At 40.7% G+C, this 18,759-nt stretch overlaps 1 protein-coding gene across 1 annotated transcript; it reads right to left on the bottom strand.

Moving 5' to 3' along the window:
- Positions 1–968: 968 nt before the first annotated feature.
- Positions 969–9,386, bottom strand: LOC141249070 (uncharacterized). The gene is made up of 9 exons (XM_073669529.1): positions 7,391–9,386; positions 7,084–7,328; positions 5,423–7,005; positions 4,483–5,065; positions 4,185–4,210; positions 4,032–4,081; positions 2,911–3,690; positions 2,125–2,183; positions 969–1,118 (listed from the first exon to the last, which is right to left on the bottom strand). The coding sequence occupies exons 1-9, from the start codon at positions 9,384–9,386 to the stop codon at positions 969–971; spliced, it is 5,472 nt and encodes a 1,823-aa protein (XP_073525630.1).
- Positions 9,387–18,759: the final 9,373 nt, after the last annotated feature.

Genomic DNA, 18,759 nt, shown 5'->3' with positions numbered 1-18,759 from the left:
ATCATATGTCACTTGGATAGATACCTCTTTTGTATATTACTTGGATTCGTTGATATGTGCTTGCTTGGGACAAGCAAGGTTCAAGCTTGGGGGAATTTGATAACTTGCATTTAGGCTAGTTTAGGGCATGTTTATTTCTTCTCATTAGGTTGGTTTTGTTTTATTTTCGATTGGTTTGTTTCTTTTTCGTTTAGATTTCTAGTGTTCGGAGTCTACCCTTGCGTTGTGTGTTTTCAGGATGAATTGGAGGCGTTTTTGATGATCGTGGACTATATCTTGGGGAAGCTCATGTGGATGACTTGGATGTGCAATGCCGGGGTCAAGAACGTGTGGTGCAACGAGTAAAAGAAGATTGAAGTGAAGCCTATGCAGAGTGAGACTCGGCCGAGCTGTAGCCCGAGTCAGAATACCAAAGCATCACTCTCGCAGAGTGAGACTCGACCTGAGACTCGGCCGAGTCGTGGACCGAGTCGTGCTCTGAGTCCCGTTCCGAGAAGAATGATGTCCACGTAACTCGGCCTGAGACTCGGCCGAGTTACGGGTCGCGTCAGGCTAATTTTTCCTCCTCTAACCTAGGTATAAAAGGAACTTTTCTTGGGGACTCTTGGGAGACCTTTTTGGGGGAATTAGAAAACTTTTGGAGATCTAAAAACCCTAAGAGAAAGCTTGTGGATTGGATAACTTGGATTGGATTGAAGTTGAATGGTATGTTGTTTATTACAATGAATTTGATTTCTTTCTTCTCCATGTCTAGCTAAGCTTCAATTTCCATGGTTGGGTGAACCCTATGATGGAGTAGATGAGTTTTTATGATGATATTTGGTTGATTGATCATTTGAATGAAGTTTGATTCTCTCTTAGGATGCTTATTGCCCTAATACTATTGTAATAGGAAATCCTACTATCATTTGAGTCCGAGAGGAGATTTTGATTTTAGGGATTGATTATTTGAGTTTACATTTGTCAATTCATGTTAGATCCCTAGGGAGAACTTGAGAATTATTTGCATGAGAGTGATCTAATTTCTCTAGTGGAATTTTAACTATCGTAGTTGATCGATGATTGAATAGATTTTGCGGAGCGCGAGAGCGGAAGTTGATTTGTTTGTCATTTGATATCTAAGAGGCGTAAAGGGTCTAGTTTAGGATAGCCTTGCACGAGAGTGATTGCTAGTCGAATCTAGGCACGTGCACTTATCGTCTGAGAGGAGGTAGTGCTGACATTTGATAGTTGGTCCTTCGAACGACATTCAATTTGGAAGTTAACCATATATCGTTTTAAACTCATTGAAACATCATAGTGGGGATCCTAACCTTGGAAGTCTTTCTCTATTGATAACTTCGTGTTACTTGTTAGTTTGAATTCGGTCATAAACTATTCACTCCGTGATCTTTGGCTTAGTCTATTCGTTGGCATAACAATTGATACTACATAGTCCCTGTGTTCGACACCTTGATACTATAACCGAACTCGTTCGCTTGCGAGTGTTGGATTTATCCGCATCATGTTGTAAACAATTATGGATATGAAGCTCACTCCTTTTAGCATTAGCGCATTATTCAATTGGAATGTTGATCATCGAATTCTACTAATTATATTCTGAATTGGTTAATCTGGTTGTTCTACTCTTTGTTCGTAAATAGCAACTAGTCCAAATAGTCCTAGAGACCCTTATTATGCAATAACCAAGGAAATCCCAAGATTCAAAAGCACAACAGCATGAAGATCAAAGATAAGTAGGCCTATGCAATACCATTGGCAAATCGCCGATACTCGACACAGATTTATAATCTCTACAAAATAAGCACTCGCAAATAGTCTATGCAAATTCTGCTTGCTACCTAAAGACAAGACTTTTCAAATCGAATTATCAAACCTAGCAATATGATGGATAATAATCAACCTATTTTGCAACCTAGATAAAATCAAGATCAATCAATGAAACTATTAAAGAACAAGAGATCATAAAACAATCCTGAAATTAAACTTAAAACATAAGCTTTAGAATTCTCACAACAAACCTAGAACAATGGCTTCAGCCTAAAGAGTGAACTATAATGAACTTGGCCAGACATAGCCATCGAAAGCAATGAATACATATGAATGATTTATGGGAAAACAAACCAGGGAAGATGGTGAAAATGGAACAGAGGTGGAAGCTTTCTCTTGGCTGCTGCTGAATTCTACGTAAATGAAAAGATGAATGAATGATGAATTTATGATTATTCTAACCTAATTTCCTAAGCCTTATATAGTCTCTCATAAAAGGGAATTAAAATAAAATGCAAATAAATCAAAAGATGTGGAAATAACTTTTAAATCTCGGATCAAATCATCCATAATGGGTCGTCCGTGTCCGCGTCATGATCGTGACACAGGGGTCACGATCGTGATTTTGCTCCAGTTCTCAGTCATGTGGATGGTCACGATCGTGACAGAGGATCTCTATCGTGACACCTCAACTGCGGCCAAGTCATGGTTGTGACATACCTATCTCGGTCGTGACGTCTTCAACTGAGGCTGAATCCCGGTCGTGATGCTCCATCTCGATCGTGACTTCTTCTCCTGAGATGGACTTCAATCTTCTACAAGCGTCGAGGCAGCTCGGCTTCACCTCTCGACTTCTCCTGGGGTTTAGGCGTGGCATACTTCCTCTAGCTCCATCCCGAATGCACTAAAAGTGAGCACAACCGGGATCTCCATAATAAAACTACTTAAAACCGCTTACGAGCATCCCGCTAATCCATAAATGAACTCCAAACCGGATTCCGGGCATACCAATCATTAAGCACCTAAACATCACTAAACCTAATCTAATAGTCACTACTTAACACCATATAATAAGCTCCTATCAGTTTTGCTTGCGAGAGCCCCAAGAAACAAGTAAAGGGCCTAGGAACTAAGCCATACCTAAGGTGCTCTTTTTATCAACGAGATAACCTGCATAATTAGCATTTGTATATCCAACAAGGGTAAAATCACAGTTCTTAGTGTACCATAAACATAAGTTGTAAGTCCCTTTTAAATAACAAAAGATCCGCTTGATGATAACTACATGCGACTCCCTTGGATCGGATTGAAATCTTGCACATAGACTCACTACAAAAACAATTTCATGCCTAGAGGCAGTTAGGTACATCAAAGATCCCACCATACCTCTATAGAGCGTCTCGTTTGTCTTTGGGCCCATAAGGTCAGAATCGAGCTTAGTGCACGTGGACACAAGAGTGTAAAGGGGCTTGTTATTTTCCATCCCAAACTTCTTGATGGTCTCCCTTAAGTACTTTTGTTGATGGATTTGAATGCCTTCAAATTTTTGCACCAGTTGAAGTCCGAGAAAGAAGTTCAGTTCCCCAATCATACTCATGTTGAACTTTCTGCTCAATACATTGAATTTCTCTACACGCGACATGTTAGTGGAGCAAAAAATAATGTCATATACATATACCTCAACCATTAGAATGTCGCCCTTGTGTTCCTGGATGAAGAGCGTCTTTTCAATTTTCCCCCTCTTATAATTATTGGCAAGGAGGTACTCAGACAGACAATCATACCATGCTCTTGGTGCTTGCTTCAATCCATAGAGTGCCTTGTCCAGGAAGTACACGTGCTCAGGGTGCTTTGGTCCTTGAAGCCTGGGGGATGCTTCACATACACTTCTTCGTTGAGGAAACCATTTAGGAAGGCCGTCTTCATATCCATTTGAAAAATCTTGAAGCCCTTATTGATGTAGGATTATCTCCCACAAGCTCGGATCTAGAGTGTTCAACCAACACACACTAAGAACAAGTGTTCTAAGTGTTGTTCAAACTTGAAAACAAGCAAGAACAAGAAGAAAGAAAGAGTTTAAAGGGAAGAAATGGATATGTTCTTTAAGAGAACTTCTCTTGCTATGTAAGGCACCTTGGACTTAACCTCAACACAATACAAGAAGAGAAAGATCAAAACAAGCTATAACTTAACACAACATGGAGATATACTACCATGAGCACCAAGAGTTTCCCATTCAACAAGTTTACAAAATCAATTACATAAACAAGATGAAATAGGCAAGGTAAGCAGTTTGATAGATCTGCTCAAACTAATCAAAGATGTCCCATGAGAAACTAGGAGGAGTTTTTACTCTACTACAACATCAATTCAATCAAAGGCCCCTAGTGAAGGTTAACTTTAGGCTTTTATACCTAGGTTGAATCCGGCCCTTTGACACCTAAAAATACTTGAAATAAAGACCAAATTACCCTAAGATAAGTTCCACAAAATAGTTAGGGAAGAGGGTGAAAACGTTACACCTAGACAACTTAACCGGCTAAGTGTCTAGTTGTGATAGTTGCACAAAAACGCCAAATGCAGCTATGTTGGAGTCCTCCAATGGATTGGCTGTCTTCATTGGATTTGTTGGGGATGAGAACTTCTTTTACATGCCAGAAGTGTAGAAGCAATGGGTTCCAAATCATGCCCTAAGTCTTGAGTCAAAGTTACTTGTATAATGAGGTCTTGGATCTTCTTTGACATGGCTCTTGTGATGGCTCCTTGGGTAGTTGGCTTGAGGGATGCTCCTGCATCATTCCCTCCCTCTTGAGAGAGGCCTGACCCCAGGCCATCCCCTCCCATAATGGGCAATGGCTCTTCTTGGTTAGTTTCCTCCCATGCTTCATCTTGTTGTTCTTCAAAGAGAGTAAGATCTCCTATGTTGAAAGTTGGATTCACTCCATACTCCTCAGGTAGGTCAATGACATAGGCATTGTCACCAACCACTCTTAACACCTTGATTGGTCCATCTCCTCTTGGAGAAAGCTTGGAAGTTCTTAGGTTTGGAAATCTCTCCTTCCTTAGATGTACCCATACTAGATCACCTTCTTTGAGCAACACCTTCCTTCTAAACTTGTTCTTTGTCCCTGCCACACTCTTGGCCAAGCTCTCTAGCCTCTCTCTGGTCCTCTCATGGAGGTCTTTGATGAGCTTCACTTGGTTCTCTGCACTATAGTCACACTTCTCTTTGCAAGGCAAAGGAATAAGATCAAATGGGGTTAGGGGGTTAGTGTCATAAACACACATGAATGGGCTCAATTTTGTGATAGAATGGGTAGCTCTATTGTAGGCAAACTCCACATGTGGTAACAAGTCTTCCCATGCCTTTAGGTTACTCTTAATCAAGGCTCTAAGCATTGTACCTAAGGTTCTATTGGTCACTTCCGTTTGTCCATCCGTTTGTGGGTGACTAGATGTGGAAAATAAAAGTCTAGTGCCTATCTTTCCCCACAAGGTTCTCCAAAAATGGCTAAGGAATTTAGGATCTCTATCACTCACAATGGTCCTAGGTAAGCCATGTAGTCTTACAACCTCAGAAAAGAACAAGTTAGCTACATTAGTGGCATCCTCAGTTTTGTGACAAGCAATGAAATGTGCCATCTTACTAAACCTATCTACCACCACAAAGATGGAATCTCTACCCCTTCTAGTCCTAGGCAAACCAACTATAAAGTCCATACTAATGTCTAGCCATGGTGCACTAGGTGTAGGCAATGGTGTGTACAATCCTTGGGGTTTAACTTTGGATTTGGCCTTAAGGCACTCTATGCATCTCTTAAGCATGTTTTCTATGTCTTTGAGCATATGAGGCCAAAAGAAATGGGAACTCAGAATGGATAGAGTCTTGTCTCTCCCAAAGTGCCCCATTAGTCCTCCCTTGTGAGATTCCTCCACAAGAAGAAGCCTAAGAGAACATTTAGGTATACAAACTCTATCAACCTTAAACAAGAATCCATCAAACAAATAATACTTGCCCAATTGACCCTTGTCAAGGCAATGAGCATAGATAGCTCCAAAATCAGAATCATGTCCATAGAGTTCCTTGATGTAGGTGAAACCTAACACCTTGGAATCAAGGGTGGTGATCAAGGCATGCCTCCTAGAGAGAGCATCAGCCACTACATTGTCTTTCCCTTTCTTATACTTGATAATATAAGGGAAAGTCTCAATGAACTCCATCCATCTACCATGCCTCCTATCAAGTTTGTCTTGACTTCTAAAGTGTTTAAGTGACTCATGGTCAGTATGTAAGACAAACTCACTAGGCCAAAGATAATGTTGCCAAGTTTTCAACACCCTAAACAAGGCATACAATTCTTTGTCATAAGTAGAATAGTTTAGAGTTGAACCCTTGAGTTTCTCACTAAAGAAAGCAATAGGCTTACCCTCTTGCATAAGCACTCCTCCAATTCCCACACCACTTGCATCCCACTCAACCTCAAAGGGTCTTGTGAAATCTGGTAGAACTAGGAGTGGTGCCTCGGTTAGCTTAGCCTTGAGCTCATTGAATGCTTCTTCTTGCCTTGGTCCCCATTGGAATATGACATTCTTCTTTGTGAGTTCAGTTAAGGGGGAGGCAATGGTGCTAAAGTCTTTGACAAATCTTCTATAGAAGCTAGCAAGCCCTTGGAAGCTCCTAACTTGTGTTGCACTTGTTGGAGTTGGCCAATCTTGTATGGCTTTGATCTTGTCCTTGTCCACCTCCAACCCCTTAGAACTCACTACAAAGCCAAGAAAAGTTATATGATTAGAGTAGAAATCACATTTCTTAATATTAGCAAAGAGTGATTCATTTTTGAGCTTGGATAATACTTCCCTTAGGTGGTAGGCATGGTCAAGTAGAGATTTAGAGTAGATGAGAATGTCATCAAAGTAAACCACAACAAACTGGCCTATAAAGCTTCTTAGCACATGGTTCATCAATCTCATGAAGGCTGATGGAGCATTGGTGAGGCCAAATGGCATGACAAGCCATTCATAGAGGCCAAACTTGGTCTTGAATGCAGTTTTCCATTCATCACCTTCTCTCATTCTTATTTGATGATAACCACTCTTGAGATCTATCTTGGAGAAGCATGTGGCTCCATGGAGCTCATCTAACATGTCATCAAGCCTTGGGATTGGATGTCTATACTTGATTGTGATGTTGTTGATGGCTCTACAATCCACACACATTCTCATGGTGCCTTCTTTCTTTGGCACTAAGAGAATTGGCACGGCACAAGGGGACATACTCTCCCTAATGTACCCCTTCTCTAGTAACTCTTGCACTTGTGTCTCCACTTCCTTACTCTCCATGGGATTCATCTTATAGGCTGGCCTATTAGGGAGTATAGAACCGGGTATGAAGTCTATTTGGTGCTCTATGCCCCTAAGTGGAGGAAGGCCTAGTGGTAGCTCTTGTGGAAACACTTCATGGAAGGAATCCAGGACATCTTGAATGGGTTTAGGTAGGGTGATTTGTGGGTTCTCTGAGGTCATGTTGTGTCTTTTCACTAAGCTCATGATTCTTGCATCTTTGGGCACAAAATCCTCCTCCTTAACTTCTTTGAACACAAGCATGGAAAATGTCCTTGGCACTTGGAAGTATACATAGCCAATGGCTTGTCTTTGATCCTAGGCTTCTCCTTCACCTTATCCTTCATTCTCTTAGCTTCTGCAGCTTCAACAATTTGGTGAGGAGTCATAGGTTTCAAAGTGGTTAGTTTTCCATTAAACATAAAGGTATACTTGTTTGTGAACCCATCATGTGTGACCTTATTATCATATTGCCAAGGCCTACCTAGTAATAGATGACATGCGTGCATAGGTAAGATATCACATAGGATGGTGTCTACATAGTGTCCTATCTTAAGTGTGACTTTGCATTGCTTATGGACCTTAAGTTCTCCACAATCATTCATCCAATGCAACTTATAAGGTCTAGGGTGCAAGATTGAAGGTAGGCTAAGTTTGTCAACTAACTCACTACTAGCAATGTTGCAACAACTCCCTCCATCTATGATCACATCACACACTTTATCTTTGATCACACATCTACTATGAAACAAGTTTTCTCTTTGATTATCTTCCACTAACTCAGTTTGCACACTTAAAGCTCTTTTGCAAATTAACACTTCTCCTTCTTCATATTCTATCTCATCATTGTCCTCTCCTAAGTCATCTTTTATAGCAAGATTAGGGTCATTCTCCTCAGTTTCACTCTCTGATTCATATTGTCCTAGGGCATTGATAACCATCACTCTTTTGTTAGGACAATCTCTCATAATATGGCCCTTTCCTTTGCACTTAAAACATTCTAAACTACTAGACTTAGGATGCACATTGTTGGATGTTTGAGGGGGTTTAGAAGTACTCCCTTGAGTGCCCATGGCATTGCCTTGGGGCTTAGGAAAGTCTCTTGAAGGTGGGGAAACCTTAGGCTGAAATGGGGTGCTAGATGATGGCCTTCCATTCCATGTGTTGCCTTGAGTAGTAGGCCTAGATGTTGGCCTTGAAGTTTGCAACAATCTTTGCTTCATTTTCCTTTCCACCTTAATAGCATTGTGTAAGAGTTGATCACTTGTGTCATAAGGGTACATATCCACTTCTAGGGAGATAGATGGACTTAAGACCCTTAAGAATCTAGCATTGGTGTCCACTGGATCCTCTTTAACGTCAGCCTTGATCATGGCCATGTGCATGGCATTGTACACTTCCTCCACACTCATGCTTCCTTGTTTCAAACTCTCTAGCTTGTATCTAAGCTCTCTTTTGTAATGTTCTGGTACAAACCTCTCTCTCATGTGTCTCTTCATGTCATTCCAAGTGGTGATAGGTTGTGCAAAGGCATCCCTTCTCCCTTGAGTGAAACTATCCCACCATAGCATGGCATAGTCTTGAAACTCCAATGTTGCAAGTTGTATCTTCTTCATCTCGGGGAAGTTGTGACAAGCCCAAATCTGATCCATTTTCCTCTCCCACACTAAGTACAAGTCAGGATCACACTTTCCCTCAAAGCTAGGGATTTTGACCTTCACTTTACCAATACCATCTTCCTCTCTTGGCCTAGGAGCTTGATCATATCTTTGCTCATGTCTTTGGAACCTTGGCCTCCTTCCTCTTCCTCCTTGCCTCATATACCTATCCCCCTGAAACTCATCAACACCATCATCACTATACCTATTCCATTCAGGAGAGTTAGGGTTAGAAAACTCCCTTGGATAGTTCATTGGTGGAGGTCTAGGCCATGGTGAGACAATGGGTCTAGTGGGTATTCTTATGGGATCCGGCCTTAGGTGAGGTGATATGGGTTCATGCCTCACTTCTTGGTTTAGTAATGGTAGTTGAGTGTGTGGGTGTGAAGTCCCTCCAACTTCAAATTGGGCCCCTAGAACTATAGGTGGAGTTCTAGGCTTGTCTTGTTTGGATTCAACGGTGGCTAGCCTACTAGAGAGATCACCAATGACCTTCTTCAAGTCACTAATAATGTTCACTAAATCAGGTTGATTAGTGATGCTATTGTCCGAGGGTAGGTGTGGGTGAACCTCCTCTTGTTGAGATCCATGTTGGGATCCTTGTTGTGAGCTAGGCATGATCAAAGACAACAAACAATGAACAATGTTAATGTTAGTCTAATAAGCTTGTGTTTGCTTGTGTTTGAATCACTCTACACTCTTTAATGTCCTCTCAACCTTGGCTATTTGATCACCTTATAAATGCAATGTGATGCTAGTAACACTTGTTAGCTTGGTACACTAAGATGCTTAATCAACAAAGATTTATAGCTAGCATAGACAAGCAAGTGCACTTGTAAGAAGATGATGTAGGAAAGTGTTTAGTTCAAAGGGACTTGAGAACGTCTTACCTCAGTTATGGTGCATAAAGAAGCCCTTGAAATGCCCTTGCTTAGCCTTGGAAGTGCCCTTGAGAATTAGGCTAGGATATGTGTTTAAACTTGGCTAAGTGTAGCCAAGTACAAAGCATAGGGGTGGGGTTAGGCTAGGTGTGAGGGGCTCATGGAAATCCCCTCTCTCCTTCTTCTTTATGTGCTTTAGGAAACTTGGTCACGTTCCAAATGTTGCACTTGGATTACACAACAAAAGGTACAAGATTTAGTTAAGAAAAGGCAAGCTAGCACGTTACCCGGGGTACAAAAAGTGTGTTGCAAGCAACTTTGGGTGTTTGTTTCAAGAGGTTAATGAGCTGCAATGGATGTGAACTTTCTTGATCCTTGTAGTGGGGGTTTTTCTATGTGGAAGGCTCAGGTCACATCCAAAAAGGCACGACCCAATGAGGCTGCAAAGTCTTGTGAATAGGCTAGGTCAACACTTTTGAAAAGTAGAAAATGACACTTTACCGCTTTGGGAATGATTTTTGGCTTTAGTGTTTGGACAATCTACTCGTGCCCTTGGCCTGATTTTTGTTGCCCTCAACAGATCAAATGTTGTTCTTCATGGGGCTCATAAGTGTTCTTCATTTGGTTGTGTTTGGTTTGAGGTGTGAAGCTTCAAAGTTGGGTTCTTGACCACTTTTGTGCATGAAATCAAGCACCCGGTTTAGGTTTTGGCTTTGGTTCTCTCTTACACACTCCCTCAACTTTGCCTGGTGATTCCTTAGGCCTCTTCAAACACTTCCAACTTGGGTTTTAGTTCCTGCAAATACTCAAAAGATTCATTAGACTTAGACCAACAAAAAGGCACACAACAACAAGGCTTGGCTAGTGTTTTTGGGGCTGTTTTTGGTGTGACTTTGCAAGTGTTGCAAATCACTTTGTTGTTGTGTTTTTAAGGGTGAGAGATGGTTGAAAACTCAGCTGAGCTCTGATACCACTTGATGTAGGATTATCTCCCACAAGCTCGGATCTAGAGTGTTCAACCAACACACACTAAGAACAAGTGTTCTAAGTGTTGTTCAAACTTGAAAACAAGCAAGAACAAGAAGAAAGAAAGAGTTTAAAGGGAAGAAATGGATATGTTCTTGAAGAGAACTTCTCTTGCTATGTAAGGCACCTTGGACTTAACCTCAACACAATACAAGAAGAGAAAGATCAAAACAAGCTATAACTTAACACAACATGGAGATATACTACCATGAGCACCAAGAGTTTCCCATTCAACAAGTTTACAAAATCAATTACATAAACAAGATGAAATAGGCAAGGTAAGCAGTTTGATAGATCTGCTCAAACTAATCAAAGATGGCCCATGAGAAACTAGGAGGAGTTTTTACTCTACTACAACATCAATTCAATCAAAGGCCCCTAGTGAAGGTTAACTTTAGGCTTTTATACCTAGGTTGAATCCGGCCCTTTGACACCTAAAAATACTTGAAATAAAGACCAAATTACCCTAAGATAAGTTCCACAAAATAGTTAGGGAAGAGGGTGAAAACGTTACACCTAGACAACTTAACCGACTAAGTGTCTAGTTGTGATAGTTGCACAAAAACGCCAAATGCAGCCATGTTGGAGTCCTCCAATGTCTTGGATGTCTTCATTGGATTTGTTTGGGATGAGAACTTCTTTTACATGCCAGAAGTGTAGAAGGAATGGGTTCCAAATCATGCCCTAAGTCTTGAGTCAAAGTTACTTGTATAATGAGGTCTTGGATCTTCTTTGACATGGCTCTTGTGATGGCTCCTTAGGTAGTTGGCTTGAGGGATGCTCCTGCATCACTTATATGAAGCAAAGCCTATTAAAAGGCGATAGCCTTTAGACGATCGACTGAATCATAGGTCTCATCGTAGTCAATCCCCTCTTGTTGGTTGTACCCTTGAGCTACTAGACACGATTTGTGCTTTACCACAGCACCTAAGTCATCGATGTTATTTTGAAATACCCAACGAGTGCCTATGATGGTGCAATTGGAGGGCTTGGGAACTAGGGACTTGACTGGATTCCTCTCAAACTCATGAAGCTCTTCTTGCATGGCGGCCACCCAATCTGGATCAAGGATGGCCTCTTTTGATGTTCCTAGGCTCAGTGAGGGAGACAAAAAAATTGAATGCACATAGACTAGTCTAGGAAGTGTTTTCATCAAGTGCTTCAGCGATCGCCTCTGGATGTGCTAGTTGAGCTACACGAGAGAGAGTGTGAATTCCAGAGTGTACGGAGGTGAGCATGTTCTGTGGCTTCATCACTTTGTGCATCAAACTTGCCCAAATTGTCCTTTCCATTAGCACTTGCATCCAAAAACCTTGAAATGAGAGATGGTTGGAGGACATCCCTTGATGTGCTCGTATTGGGTCTTGCATAGTTAAAGGTTGTAGAAGGGATCTGTTGGTGATGTAGTAGACTGTGTTCACCACTTCAGCCCAAAGTGAGGGAAAGACTCCGCTTTGAAGTAGCATAGTATGCGCCATCTCCACTAATGTTATGTTCTTCCTTTCAACAAGTCCATTCTATTGTGGAGTCCTAGGGGCTGAGAAATTGTGAGCTATTCCACTTTCAATGCAATAGCTCAACATCTCGCCATTCTTGAATTCAGTTCCATGATCTGAGCGTATAGAGTGCACCTTTAGGGATAGAGAGTTCTCGAGTAAGGTGACTAGCTCGATAAAGCGCGAGAGGGCTTGATCCTTAGAGTGCAGAAGTAAGGTCCATGTGAATCTGGAGTAGTCATCGACGATCACAAAAATATAACGTGCTCCACCAGGGCTTTGAACAAACATAGGTCCACATAGGTCCATGTGAAGAAGCTCGAGGGGGGTCGTTGTTGTGATGGCTGGATTGGATTTAAACGAGCTTCTGACTTGTTTTCCCTCGACACAATTAGCACATTGTGTCATGCTCTCTATCTTGATGAGAGGTAAGCATCAGACAAGCTCCTTTGCACGCAAATTGTGTAAGAGATGTAGATTGACGTGCCCTAGACGTTGATGCCACAAAGCAGTTTGATCTTATATTTTAGCATTGCAAAGGTGACTCTTTGGGATGTAGATGGGGTCGAAAATATACGTGATGTTGACTCGCTTCCCCCTTAAAATGATTTTTCCAGTAGCGCTTCACACAAAACATTCGAGGCAGTGAAGGTCACCTTGTTTGGTCCCTCATCACAGAGCTGAGCGATGCTTAGTAGATTTTAGCGAAGGCTCTCCACAAAGTTCACCATCTGGATCTCTATCTTGTCATTGAGATGTACCTTTCCATGTCTAGTGATTTCTCTAGATCTCTTGTCACCAAATGATACGCTTCCACCATCATAGTTTTGAAAACTTCGTAATATGTCCTTATCTCCAGTCATATGACATTAGCAGCAACTGTCAATGTACCATTTGTTCTCGTTGCTCAAGTTTCCCTGCAAATAAACAATCAAATTATTGGAACCCATCAAAGCTTAACTTTTCTGGGTGATTAGCTTTCTTGTTTGCATTAGGAGAGGACGTACGAATGAGCTGTTGGTCTTTAGGTAAAGAGGCTTGCTTCAAGTAAAAAGGGTCATTTAGATTACTCACTTCACATGGATTGCGAGTGGGTGATCTGTATGGCTTGTTACTTAGTGCTTACTTCTTTTTGCAAGAATGTATAGTGTGACCATTATTCCCACAAAATCTGTACCATTCATTGTACTTAACATAACCATACTTGTCATTTCCAGGTCTAAAGGGTTTTTTATCCTTCAGCTTAGGATCTAATGTGTTTACTGCAATCCCTTAGGCATGGCTCATATACATCTTATGAGCCTTTACCCCTTGGAACCATAAATTGTTGTCCCCTGATGGTTGTTCAAGTGCCTTAACTTTTTTTCTCTAAGAATTCATTCTTGCTTCTACAAATTTGAAGGGCCTTGTCTAAGGTCTCTGCTTTTTCACTTAATTCTCAGGTGAGCTTCTCATTAGCACTCGAGCACTTAGAAGAATCTACGTTTGAGTCATATCCCAATCCAGTTCTAGACCTCACAAAGACAGTTTGGTTCACCGTGTTCTTATTAATTGATTCAGTTAATTCGGTGATCTTAGCAAGTATAACCCCTAAGTCGCTTTCTATCTTAGACTCCAAGATCTTGGACGACCCCCCTTGAAGTTGCTTACCATTGCTGCCCTCGCAAGATTTCATCATTAAGCTCAATTCCCTAGATTTTACTAAGGTCGTTTCTTTATTAGCTAGCTTAGAGGAAAGATCTAGACACTCTCTATGCAGTTCAGTGACTTCCTCTTCATATTCAGTTATTTGAGATTCTAAAGCTTCAGTATCTTCTAACAACCCTTTAATCATATTAATAAGGTTCTTCTTATCAATAAACTTAAGGCGGGTAGGAAAGGTGTCAAGAGGTTTTACCTCAGAGGTAAGGGCCTCTCCATCGGCCATGAGACATTGGCCTTGGAATCCTTCATGAAGGTCAGCTTCATCGTCTTCTTCTCCCCATTATGAGAAAAGCACCTTCTTTTCAGTGGTTTCCACCTTTGGATTGGTGCAAATCTTAGCAAGGTGCCCTTTCTTCTGAAATTGTAGCACGTGTACTCCTTGAGATCACGCATGGCTGAAGATGATGACTCTCCTTGTTAAGCTCTCTTCTTTAACCACTTCTTGACCATCTTTGTCACGAGGGCGATTTCTGTATCATCTTCCTCATCCTCTTTGTCGTCATTGATGTCCATCTTCTCAAGAACCTTCATGAGATTCAGCGCAGTTCAAATGGCTTCTTTCACTTGTAAGCCCTTCCTCGAATCATCATTTTCTTTGTCGAAGAACTAGCCAAATATGTTGACCACTAGAAGATTCTTGCAGTCTAGAGACATGAGGGAGATTCTTCGAGTGAGCTTGAATTTACAGCTCATAGAGTAGATGATAGCTAGTGTTTGCTCTGAAGGGGGAATCATCACACCAAAGGTCGTTAACTTGTTCATCAGAATTGTGAAGCGCGATTGGCAGGCTTACACGCTTTCACCAGGGAGTTGTTTGAATGATCAGAACTCCCTTTCAAGCGTGATCTTTCTTGTATCCTTTTGGTCCTTACTCCCTCTATGGATGGATATGATGGCTTCCCACATATCTTTGGTCGTTGATATGCCAATGACCTTGTCTATGTCTGTGCGAGTGAGTCCACACAGAATCAATTGTTGAGCATTCCAATTCTTCTCCATCTTGGCATAGGGCTCTGGTTGAAATCCGTTCTTTCCTTTCATCCTAGAATCACGTCGTCTCCAAGCTCTATAATCTTCCAATATTGGTAGCCTTGGGTTTGAATGAACGTCCAGTGCACACCTAACCACCAATTGAGTTCTCCTTCTCGAAGCTGATGAGGCTTGTTCAAGGACATACCTAGCTTGAATTTGGAGTTCTTCATTATCGTGTTGGAATTGGATCCTGCTCCGATATCAACTGTGGATCATGGAACCTTAGCTTTAACTAATGATTACAACTTTGTGCAGAACAAAGCTAAGAAGAAGGAGACAACGAATTCCAAAACAATTATTGAATTAATTTCTTGTAGGGCTTACAACTACTAGGCAAACACACAGTTCTTAGTTTCTATCTAAACTCTCCTAGCATTTGCCTAAGTCCTAAATCAAACGTACTAACTCTCAGCACTTTCAACAACAACTCTTTAGAATGTGAATCTACACTATTTGTACTATGACATAATCACCAAGAACTAATTAACAAAAAGCTAGATTAATACAATAAATAAACTATTAAATCTAAACGAACTAACTAAGGTAACAAAGTCTCTCTAACAAACAAGATCTCGAATCTGGTAGTTTTTGCATATCAAGACTTTCCTTTAATAACGCCTTATAAGATATCTTTCTATTTATATACGTCCTCGGCTCCCTTCAATGCACTCGGTACCCTTGAGCGTGTCCATCTGGTATAATGCTTAAGCCTTTAAAAACTCGATTCCCTTGCTCTTGTTACTTCGTTCCTTCTTTTGACTTTCGGTTCCTTTTCTCCTGGTTAAGCGTGTTAAGCGATATTCTTCTTGCATGACTAACTTTTTCTCCTAATCCTTAAGCTCGTTGACTTCCATGCTTAAATCATCTAAATAGCTCGGAGGCCTATTGCTAGCATGTAAGATCTTACTCAATGAAAACATTAGTATAGAAGCCTGTTTTTTATCATTAAAACTGAGACATTATTAGTTGTAACAACTAAGAGACTAGTCCAAATAACCAACAACATATCTAACACTCCAACTAACAGCCGCTTTTTGCGCAAAGCTAATCAAGTTTAGACTATTTAAACACTTAAAAACTAGAACTAGATCGGGTTAATATCCATTTTTGTGCCAAACTAAGTCCAAACTATGCTAGGTTTCTATGATACCTTAGATCTCCACAAGAACAAACTAGTTCATTCGGGTTCAATTCTAGGTAGTTCCAACGCAAACAATCTCATTTCTGACTCATGCCATGTCCAAGGGAAATATATAGGTATCTCCTTTTATACTCAACATAGTAGAATTCTTATTGATATCCCAATCACAGTAAGAGCCCTAGAATTTAATCAAACAAGAATCAAATACCATTAAAGACAAACAAAAATATTAATTCTACCAATTCAGTGTTGGGATCACCCCAATCCCAAAAAATGGATTTAGCTATGCATAATGGAGAAAACAAAAAAAACATTACAATAATGGAGAAAATCATAAACATAGATGATAAAAGAGAAATACTTGATCCAATCTAGAATAGAACACTCCAATTTTGTAGAAAATCTTCAACAATCTCCAAAATGCAAAACGAGGGTTTTCAAGGTGGATTTTTTTTTAACTCTCCCAAAGCAATCTCCAAAAAAAAACTAGGTCTTTTCTCTCCTAAGTATAACTCCCAAAGCAATTTCCCAAAATAACCCCCAAATTACAAGAATTTACAGAGAACAACTCGACAGAATGAAGAGAACAGTCCGACTCGCCTAAATTCGGCGGAGTTTGAGACCGAGTTTCCCCCTGGCCTGCTGACCCGGGCTACGACTCGCCTGATTTGCAGGCCAAGTTTCCCTATGCTTCCATCCATTTCAATTGTTGCTCGCCCATGATCGAACCCATCCGTCCTTGACACCTTCTTAGTTAAGTTCCCGCTTTGTCATCGTATCTCCAATCCTTCAACTCGAACACCGTCATATGATTACTCGTGATCTCCAAAGGAACCGCCTCCAAATCACCTGAAAACATCAAACACAAGAGTAGACTGCGACTCTACAAAATTCAATGAAAATAAAATAAAACAAGACTAGAAAGAAACAAAACAACTCTATTTAGACGAACTAAACATGACCTAAATTAGCCTAAAATGCATTCTATCATGAAGCTACTATAAATCCGCAAGGACATGTGTGAGGTGATTAGTGATATAGAGAAGAACACACCTTTGTATGAGGAAATGAAAGCACACCGGTTGCTATGAAAGTTCTAGAAGAGGTAGATGCAAGGAAAATAGAGCAAGAAGGGGAGATCTATGGAAGAAGAAGAGGGACAAGCATCATTCCGAAATGTTATGCCTATAAAGGAGGAGGACCCCAAATGTTTACAATTCAATCAACATTGGAGGAATGGACATCGGCCGAGCCGTACTCAATCTAAGTGTGCCAATTAACATCATCCCTTTTTATTTATACTATTAACTTGTCCTAGAACTATTAGAATATACTAGAGTCTTCATTCAATTGGTCGACAAAACAAACATACTTCAACTAGGTAAGTTAGGAGACGCACGAGTACGTGTGGGCGAGTTCACTTCCCCCGTGTACTTCTGCGTAATGGAAATGTAGAATGAGGCTAGTACAATCCCCGTAATTATAATGAGACCATATACAAAAATTGCGAGCATAGTAACTGATGTGCGAGCTGGCACAACTACGATGGGATTTAGTGGTAAGACCGTCACTTTCACAATGGACGAGAAAAACACCAATAACCCATCATTTCAATCTCTTTATGAGATTAACGCAGTTGTTTTTTGCTCGAACAACAAAGGTATTGGAGGTACGAGCAAGTTGATGCTTGCTACCACAGATGATCTAGGCAATCGCCGCACCAGACTAACTTTGCAAGGAGGACCTAGTTCCTAAATTGTTGATCGACGTGTGCAGGGAAAGCAAAGTGCTAATGGACACCCCGAAAAGCTTTAGTGTGTGGAAGTCAAAATAAAGTCCAAAAGTAAGGCCAAGAAGCCTAGAAAGAAAGCCAACAAGGGCGTACTCACAAGACTATAGATCCTAGTTCAGTCCAAGTTTGGCGAGTCAAGCCTCCCAAGAGCTCGGACGACTCTTCCGTGAGTTGATCTACAATAGGAGTCGAGCCACAATTCTAAATAAGGCGCTTCTCAGGAGGCAACCCGAGCCAAGTAGTTTTCTTTTCTTAGTTTACTTGCATTTTGAATTTTTATCTTAGATCGTTTCAGTGAGTCATTTTCCGTAAAAATGTTTTGAAGTATATTATGCAAAAATTGTTTTGTCTTTTGAACTAAAAATTATCAAAATCGAGTGAAAGCAAAGTTTTGTGAGAAAAATACTCCGAATGTTGAAAAGACAAAGCGAACAAAAAATAGAGCGTAAAAAATAGAGCGGAAGAGATATTCTATATGAGAGAATAAAATAAGAAACGAGGGAAAAGTCTAAGAGTGTGAAAAATAAAGTTGAGTGAGGGAGTGTTTTAGGTGTGAAATGTTCGAGGAGATCAAACCGAAAAACGAGAGAGTAGTGTGAAAAGAATGAGTTGAATGAGTATAGTGCATTTTTGTGAGGATTTCTGAATTCTAAAGCTAGACCCAAAATTTACAATAATGCCCTTCCACATTCTTCTTCTTCTTCTTCCCCCACCAACACTCCACACACAAACACAATCCCTCTCCTCTCTTTCCAATTCACAAACACAATCACTCATACTCCCCATATAACCACCGAATTTCACCCCCAAAACCACAAAATCCCCCCTTACCCTTAAATTTGAAGAAAAAGTTGAATTCTCCCTCAGATCGATTTCGGCAACCACAGATACACTTAGGCGAACGCTACATGATCACTGT

This window comes from Phyllobates terribilis, unplaced genomic scaffold (genome assembly GCF_046119375.1).
Source record: "Phyllobates terribilis strain yellow unplaced genomic scaffold, ASM4611937v1 Scaffold_4274__1_contigs__length_62775, whole genome shotgun sequence".
In the NCBI taxonomy this organism is placed as follows: Eukaryota; Metazoa; Chordata; class Amphibia; order Anura; family Dendrobatidae; genus Phyllobates; species Phyllobates terribilis.
This window is presented reverse-complemented; position numbering and strand designations above follow the sequence as displayed.

What these genes read in the sequence shown, in the direction of transcription:
- LOC141249070 (XM_073669529.1), bottom strand. Translation starts at nt 9,386, where the DNA reads ATGCCTAGCTCACAACAAGGATCCCAACATGGATCTCAACAAGAGGAG. An exon ending in GGCTATGTATACTTCCAAGT is followed by an intron (nt 7,329 to 7,390) that starts GCCAAGGACATT and finishes TTGTGCCCAAAG; the next exon opens with ATGCAAGAATCATGAGCTTA. An exon ending in TGATAAAAAGAGCACCTTAG is followed by an intron (nt 2,184 to 2,910) that starts GTATGGCTTAGT and finishes TCATTTACGTAG; the next exon opens with AATTCAGCAGCAGCCAAGAG.